The 8,831-nt window shown below is 31.6% G+C and overlaps 1 protein-coding gene across 2 annotated transcripts; it reads left to right on the top strand.

Annotated features, from left to right (window-relative positions):
- Nucleotides 1-1,216: 1,216 nt before the first annotated feature.
- LOC132705250 (histone deacetylase 11) lies at nt 1,217-8,009 on the top strand. 2 transcript variants are annotated; one of them, XM_060675732.1, is made up of 8 exons: nt 1,217-1,449; nt 1,511-1,657; nt 3,587-3,697; nt 3,753-3,844; nt 4,238-4,409; nt 5,200-5,405; nt 6,794-6,902; nt 7,777-8,009. In XM_060675732.1, exons 2-8 carry the CDS (start codon nt 1,526-1,528, stop codon nt 7,858-7,860), a joined length of 906 nt encoding a protein of 301 aa, XP_060531715.1. In that variant the 5' UTR covers nt 1,217-1,449; nt 1,511-1,525; the 3' UTR covers nt 7,861-8,009. The 2 variants fall into 2 exon arrangements, with proteins under 2 accessions (XP_060531715.1, XP_060531714.1); XM_060675731.1 differs by having other exon boundaries at nt 1,219-1,449; nt 6,955-7,900.
- Nucleotides 8,010-8,831: the final 822 nt, after the last annotated feature.

Raw genomic sequence — 8,831 nt, 5'->3', positions numbered from 1 at the left:
TATTTCTGTATGCAACTTATCTAAAAAAATAATCAATCAGAAAAATTCCGTATATTATTGCATATATTTATTCTACTATACTGACAAATATGAAATTTGTTGCACTTGCTGTAGTTCGGTATTACATAGAAATGCTTAAAAAAAATCTGAATTTTTGCACTGGTGATGTCGCTATTTAATTTTAAATTTATTCTACGATTTTAATACACGTTGCCATTAATTTATTTTAAATTAAGCTTTCTGTATATTATTTCACTTTTGATATTCTGTGAAAGTTTTATGGTATATTTGACAAATATCTTATTTGTTATGAAAAATTTTTGATGGTAGAAAATATTCTAAACCGATTCAAAAGAACCATTAGAAAAATTGGTTTAGAAAATTGACGAATTAACAAAGTTATCTTAAAAATTATAACTCTCTGTGATTTAGTTTATTTTAAAGACGCCATCTTGTAGTTTTAGAAAAATACCCATAAATAAATATTGATAACTATTTTAAAAATTTCAGTTGTTTATCTACGTTCTTGGTTTTTTTTTGTTTGATTTTAAGTTCTATCAATTCGCAGATACAATAAATTGGTACTGGTACCAGATGTAATTTGTGATAAACGTGGTTTTAAAATTATTGAACCTTTGAAATTCGTCAACTTGGCAGGCAAAATGAAATCAATCACGACAAAAAGAGTTTGTTGTAAATTCGATACTAACAAACCTCTGATGAGTAGATGGCATATGGTAAAAATCCCCTCTTTCTTCGAATACGTTCGTTTCGGCTTTCTAAGGACCCAAAAAATAATAAACATATTATTAGAGCTTTAAAAAATTATGAAATATAATTAATTTTTGGTAAATCGTGAAACTTGGATATAGAAAAATGATTAATAAAAATAATCAGTAAACGGCGGAGCAGCAGAAAATACAATATTCTATATGGCGTGATATTTAAATTATGACAATGCAACCAAGTTTCTTCATCAATGCATTGTAATTAGGAAAGCAGCCGCAGCAAAGATAAAGGTTTTATTGCAGGAAAAATATCCACTATAACTATACAAAAATAACCGTAATTCAAAACCATAAAATTGCCAGGGACGATCGTAATAGGTACAGAAACAACGATACATAATATAATAGGAACTAATAAATAACTGCTTTTGTGAAGCTTCCAAGAATCTGTTGCCAACACAATTAGCATGCGCGGTGACTGAAAATTCAGCTGGTGCGCCCGCAATAACATGTCATGGGGCGCGACTTTTAAGGATTTTTCATTCAAATACAAAAAATAAAATCACATCGAATCGGTGTTCAAATGGCCAAAAGTCCCTGCAATGTATGTGATTCGCTATTTGCCCGTATCGCGTAATGTCGACCTTTTTCCTGGAAATATTGTTTCGACTGCATCACGTCGACTGGTGATCGATAAATGTTGGCGGGAAATTTAAGTGTGGTGAGTTTCGAAGATGAAGGTGTTCAAGCGGGATCAGAATAAACACCGCAAATTTTGTTAGGTAAACTACTGAAAAATGTATTCACTTTACGTCAATATCTCGCCAGAACAGTTACCGATAATATACAGGAAAGAGTACAACGTCAAGTTTTTTGGTTTGGAGAGATTGCATCCATTCGACGCGGGAAAATGGGGCAATATTTTCAAGGTATGTGACGAATAAATACTCTATTTAACCACCTATAGCATCAATTTTCTGTTGCGTTTTTTTTTTAATTATTCGATGTACGAAGCCATATAAATATGTAGAAATATAGAACCCTTAATTACAATGACATTGATTATAATTTATTATTATGTCTCATAGTTTTTTCATCGTTAAATCTATTTCAAGAAATTCCGATAATTTCACAAAGAAAATCGTCACCGAGCTTCACAAAATGTATAGCGTGTATCAATCAAAATAAACAGTTGACCGACACTCCCAAGAATTTTGCTCAATTTGCAAAATTTAAGACGATGCCGGGAATTTAGCAATTTGAAGATTTTTTAGTTTCCACATGCATGCTGCATTTTTTTGAATACTTTGGGTACATAAAACAACAGGGTGTCCAAATAGTGTGTCAAGAAATGTTCAATACAAAATTTGTAGTTGAGACTAGGAGAAAAAAATTGAAAACATTTTCCAAAATACTGGGTGATTCATAAATATGTGGGAAATCAAACACTAAATGCCTGGATTTATGTTTAATACCTTATATTTTTGATGCAGTTTCCGACACTTATAATTTTATTGTGCCAACAGTTTTATAAAATGGTACAGTAACTAATCGTATCCTTGTCTAGAAAGTTAGTTCGAATCATTTATACAGGGTTGGTCAAAAGGAAAAATATTAATTTTCTTGATAAATTGAAATGGAACACCCTGTAGCTTATACTGTCATTAATTACCTCTATTAATGCTCTTTCAATTTTATTGAGCATTCCCTCTACCTAACCTTAGTATTTTTTCAGGTATTTTTTACGAACAAAATACTCCAAGTTTCTAAACCGTCCGAAGCTATCACCAAATAAATATTACCTGCACGTGAAAAGTCTACAGAGACCAATTATTTATAATTCTTCCAGATAATAGCAGGCGGAAATAATTTATTAAACCAGAGATTTCAACAAAAATAAAATTATGAACTGCGCAACTTTGGAAAAACCATTTAAACAGTATTTTACGCTAGGGATTATATTATAATATTGCTAATAGTTACAGAAATAAACCTTTAAAAACTAAGAACATACCTGCAAAACAAAAAATCACTGTTTAATTAAGTTTCACTTTATTGATTAATCGAAACATCTTCCATTCACTTTAAATGATCAACCAACCTACATTTGAATGGAAAGCTTAGATTTGTATGGCTAACGTACTTCTAAGTATACTAAGTTTGGCTATAGGGAATGCTCAATAAAATTGAAAGAGCATTAATAGGAGTAACTAATATAAGTATAATATACAATGTGTCGAAAACGGCGTCAAAAATAAACGGTACTAAACACATTTTTGACAAAAAAAAATTGCCATAATTCCGTAAACACGCAGTATAGACTATAAAAACTATACATTAAGTGATTGAGTATGAAAAGGAGTATCTATTATTGCCATAATATACAGGCAGTTTCATTTAAAAATATAAGTTGGGTTATGAAGCACCCTGTATATTTTTAAAATTTTAAATTGTTTCTCTAAGTCTCGTATATAACTTTCGTTTCAATATTTTTCTCTAAAACAAATAATAAACGAAATATATTACTTTTACAAATTATTTGGACACCCTGTATATTTAAAAGTTAATCGGAGACAATAATCATTTTTTTCTCGACTGAATGACACCTATGAGAGTCATAAGTAGGTATTATTATTATTATTATTATTTATATTAGATGCTCGATTGACTATATTCATATAATTTAGACAACTTTTTGAATTGTCTTAATTTTGTGGATTATAATTTACGCCCCGAAACAAATTTTCAAAATTGAGCAACGCTGCCAAAATTTGCCGTAGTTGTCCTTAAACGGTAGCCGTCCTACTACGAAAAACTGACATATCTTGTATAAACTATTAACATTTCCTCATTTCTAGATGCTCAATGATCGGGGATTAGTAACTAAAAAGACTGTAGTCGTGCCAAACGAAGCGAAGAAAGCTCATTTACTGATGGTGCATAAGAAGAAATATTTAAAAAGTTTGAAGGTTGTTGGAATATTTTCCACTAATTTTTGTATCACTAAGATCCATTTATTTTCAGTGTAGCTTTACAGTAGCGGGTATAGCCGAAGTCGCCCCACTAGTATTAGTGCCTAATTATTTTGTGCAAAAGGCCTATCTACGACCAATGAGGTAGGTTGCGCTTATTGCTTATACAGGGAGGTTAGTTGAATACAAAGATTTTAAGAGCATATTTATCTAGCTTCGTTTAAAAAAAAATAAAATCTCAAAAAATTATTAAATCTTCAAAAATCAGTAGCGTATTATGATTTTTCCTATAAATATTGGTTATGCCACTCTCTGAAACGCCGCTCGAATTAATAATAATTATAATAAATACTTGTTGTGAAAATCAGCTAAAATTTTTTTGTGTAATTAATAGAAAGCCGATTTCTTTTATAAACTTTATCACTGTGGATCTCGAACACAGGACATATGATTTATTCTTGGCTGATAAATATACAGTTAAAATCTTCATAGTGACTTCAGAAACTGTATGAGCAGTTGAAACGTTCCGTGTTTCAGATATCAAACAGGTGGATCAATATTAGCGGGAAAATTGGCTTTGGACAGAGGATGGGCCATTAATATAGGCGGTGGCTTTCATCACTGTTCGGCTTCTAAAGGTGGTGGATTTTGCGTTTACGCCGACATTACCCTGCTCATAAAATTCCTATTCTATCATTTTCCAAAAAAGGTAAATAAATTTGGTCTAAAATTTGATAAAGAACATCCTGTTAAAAGGATTCCCGAAACAATGTACGTTTTATTTAAAGTTTATTGCCAGGAAAGCTTTTCAAAAAACTCCCAAAATAAAGGTATAGGAAAAACAAAATTAACTTAATGTTTACTTAGAATTTAATATGCATTTTTAATTAAGCGAAATGTTGGCAACAGAGCGTATTTTAAAATAGTCTCGAAGCATAAAGTACCTCCGATTTCAATTCAGTTCAGTTCACAATTACTTATTGTCATAAATTAATAAATTTAATTAACAAATCAAAAATACAAAACCAATTCCATATGGTCTTATCGTCTAGAGCGTTAGTTTAAAATATATATCTATATACATAAGGTACACATCAAAATATAAAGTCCTACATAACTACTTCACGATAAGCACGGGGCAATCATACACTCTTATTTCCAGATATAAGCGAACATATGCTACATATACGGCGAGCTATACAGGGACTAAACTTTGAGGCCCGGATTTGTCTTATAGTAAAACCATTCTACAGATTAGTTCAAGCTTTAATCAAATCGCAAAATAATTAAACAATTTGCCAGACTTTCGTGTTGTTCTTGTTGTTACCATCGAAATACATAAGTCAAAACTATGACTCACTAAAAAAGTGATTGATATGGATTTCTAAAAACAGTCCACCATTTTCGGTTACCCTCTCATCAATTTGTATTGTGTGTGAACGACAACCCCTTACCTCATTTTGAATTTAATGACAAGTTCTATAGCAGTTTTTTTATAGGTGCAAAAGGTTTTGATTGTGGATCTAGACGCTCATCAAGGCAACGGCTACGAACACGATTTCAAAGATAACGATGACATCTACATCATGGACGTATACAATAAATGGATTTACCCCAGAGACGTCAACGTCAAGGGAGCAATCAGGAAAAATGTGCCGTTAGATTTTTTTACCGAAGATGAAGAGTATCTAAAGTTAATCAGAAAGTAAGTTGGAGCTGGAAATTGTTCCGCTGAAATTAATTTTATATAGGGTATCCAAAATAATGGATCAATACTGAAGGGGATACATACTTAAGCTCATTTTAAGAAAAAAAATTCATTTTAGCTTATGTCATAACCTCTTAATTTTTGAGATACAGGCGACTTGTATCGCATATTATTACGTTTTGTTTCTGTATGAAAGCCTACTCTTGCGTTGTCAGATGAAGCATCACTTCTAATTAAAATGATTAAATTATAAGTGGTACATTTCGCTACACTGACTCATAATTTTTGAAGATGCAAACCTGGAATATGTTACAGTATGTCACTCTTCCTTGAGTTGCAATAAGTTCCTAGTCTTCAAAACCTTCGAAAAAAAAATCTTAACTTAATTTTTATTTGTTTTTTCATGTTTCAGCAAGTTAGTTTAAAAAAGTTAGTAAATAAATCCCCTTGATTTAATGGACTAATTTTTTCCCACTTCGATCGACGTTTAATAATAAAGTTTAGTTTTGCAGAAAATAAAATAAATTGTCACATATAATTTACTCGAGTCAAATTATATTTGATAAAAAGTTCAGCCCCAAAAATACACACAGTAATAGCCAACAAACAAACTCAAGCCATTGGAGTAGATTACTTATAATCAAACAATTTTTGATGAAACAATAGAAGTAGAGTCGAGAACGAATAGAATAGTTGGACAAATTAACTTCCATAAGGTTCCAATTATAATTTTTTCTAGAAATTTGCATTTAAAGATTTAGGATTGTAAGAAACATTGTTTCATGAAACCGATCTTTCCAAAGGATTCCTCACTAGTTTGGATTTCTTTTTACTGTTAAGACGTTAGAATATTTCAGATATCAAATTGTCATCTGACCTGTAATGCCCATTAAAGTGGAATTTTTATAATAATTTAGTTAGGATTAGTATTGATTAGTATAGATTATTGGTCGGTCAGTGCTGCCAAATGTAGCACTTTTAATTTAATTAATTTAATCAAGAACGGTGCATTGATCACTGAAAATCCACGGGGTAAATTGTATGCAGAATGAATGAAAATATGAAAGAAAATATTCACCTTAAGAAATATCAGCTGCATAGTATTTTTTCTTCCAAAATATGATATACAAATCGTGGGCGAGCGTCACTATTAGAAATTAAAAAAAAAACACTTAAAAATGTCCCTTGATGCACAAAATGGATTTCCGAACCTTCAATACATGTTAAACCGTTTCTTAGATGATATAAAAAACACATGTTCGCCTGAAAACGTTACCAAGCTGTATCTGAAACCTTCACACAAAGTTTTTTCTTAAAACGAACCCACGAATTATCCCCTTAAGTATTGTCACATCATTAAAGGACACCCTGTATGCGACTTTCAGGAGTCTCGCGGAAGTGTTTGAAGAATTTAGCCCTCACCTAATAGTTTACAATGCAGGAACGGACGTTTTAAATGGTGACAAGTTGGGCGGCTTGTCGATTTCGGAATACGTGAGTAGCCGCTTTGAATCGTAATAAGCTTTTAATAAGATATTTTGCTCAGGGTATTTTGAAACGAGACGAATACGTATTTCAAGAGGCTACGATGAGAAGCATTCCGATAGTCATGTTAACCAGCGGAGGCTATTTGAGAAAATCCGCCCGTGTTACAGCGAATTCGATCATTAATCTATACGACGTTGGTTTAATAAACGGACCGCAAGAATATTTCTTTTAGGAATTGTAGTATCGTCCGTTTATTGTACTCATGCTGATTAGAAACACTACACATTTTGTAGTTTTAGTTAGTTGTTGCCTACTTGGTTCAACAAATTTAAGAAAGGAACAGCAATTGGCGTGGCCTCGCACATTAGGTCAAATCAACCAGAAAAATAACCACGGTTTACTTTTGTTGCGTGGTTTTGTATAAAACTATTTCATTTCTGTATTTTATTAGTATTTGGTGGATGCATTTTCAGTTCTGACTTAGAAATTCTGTTAAATGAAAAGTAATAAATTCTTCCGTATTCAGTGTAGATTTTCATATATAAAGTTCATATACAAAGACTCAATGTGCTCAATGTGTACTAAAGCTGCTAGTTTTTGCTTATAATAATTTAACGATTTTCATGCGTAATCCTAGAAGGTATACTTTTCACAATTAATTACATATTCGTTTATAATATGCAGCTTATGAAGAATCTCTCACACTTAGTTATGCAAAGAAATATTTTTTTTACCATAAATAAATTTGTTGTGAATGTTGTTGTAAATGTTGAAAGATTCAAAAAAATGTTACTGTTGTATTTTTTATACTCTTTAAAAAACTTCTGGATTTCTCCTGCTTCGATTTTTGTGCTAACGTTTCGTTAATCATTTGTTTCAGTCAAGCTCCCAAGAGTTTAGCAAGGTTAGCAAATTCGACTCAACAAAAGCCGACGCAGAAGGAATCCAGAAGTTTGTACAGTAGCCTGTGGAAGTTTCTTTTAAAAAAACATTGTTCTTTTATATCACGAAAAGGTTTTCAAGTTTAATTTGTCCCCAATAAATGTTATTTCAGAAAGAGGTAATTTTGTTATGATGCTAATTAACATTTCTTTTTATACCAGCTAATTTGTTTTACTCCATGAACTTCTCACAATGGCCTGTATCCACTTTGAAAGGGTGTCAGTTATAAACATCGCGTGTAGTGTCAAAAATATATCTGTTGATATTAATTTTGATGTTTTGGCCCACAGTGCTCCGTGGCACAGCGAGCAGTTCATCTTAATCCCAGGGATATGATGCATTATTTTTTTTTTAAGTTACAGAGGGTTCAGCCTAACTTTGGACCGTTTCATGTGACTAAAGACAAAAACTGAAACATATTCTGACTAACGGAAAAATTGTTTGTCGCAAGAACTTAAGATATTTGCGTGTAGGGCAAAATAAGTCATGCTTCCTTAAATAGCATGAAAACAAAATCTCATGAAACCAAAAAGAAATCATTAATAATGTTCACCATTACTGACAAAATGACTTTTGACAGTCCTCTAATTTGTACTGAATTTTAAGTTTGCATATTACACAATAATACAATAATTACTCGCTATCTAATTTAGATTGTCAATCCGAAATTGTTGATTTTTTTACTCTTGAGACCATGCCGCGTCTAACTAGAAAATACGACTAAAAAAACATAAGAAATTGTTTGACCAAAACGGTTATTTGCTTTGTTCCACGCCCGAGTTTTTAGTTTTTGTGCTTATAGATCTGAAATTTCCCATTACTACTAAGCGTATACCTAAGTTTCGGCCTTTCCTTACAGAGTTTTTTTATGACGCAAAAAGTGGTTTTAGACGACGATCTGAAGTAGTCAACAAGCTGAGAACTTATATTATCTAAGCTGGATTTTTTCGATTATTCCTCCTGAATATCCTTGTTTTCGTTTTATATTTTACG

Source organism: Cylas formicarius, unplaced genomic scaffold (assembly GCF_029955315.1).
Source record: "Cylas formicarius isolate icCylForm1 unplaced genomic scaffold, icCylForm1.1 PGA_scaffold_7__23_contigs__length_41026272, whole genome shotgun sequence".
NCBI lineage: Eukaryota > Metazoa > Arthropoda > Insecta > Coleoptera > Brentidae > Cylas > Cylas formicarius.
This window is presented reverse-complemented; position numbering and strand designations above follow the sequence as displayed.

Excerpts from the sequence above, each read along its gene's own strand:
- LOC132705250 (XM_060675731.1), top strand. The coding sequence starts at position 1,526 with ATGTATTCACTTTACGTCAATATCTCGCCAGAACAGTTACCGATAATA. Across the intron at positions 3,698-3,752 it reads AATATTTAAAAAGTTTGAAG|TGTAGCTTTACAGTAGCGGG; the intron begins GTTGTTGGAATA and ends ATTTATTTTCAG. Across the intron at positions 5,406-6,793 it reads TATCTAAAGTTAATCAGAAA|GAGTCTCGCGGAAGTGTTTG; the intron begins GTAAGTTGGAGC and ends TGCGACTTTCAG.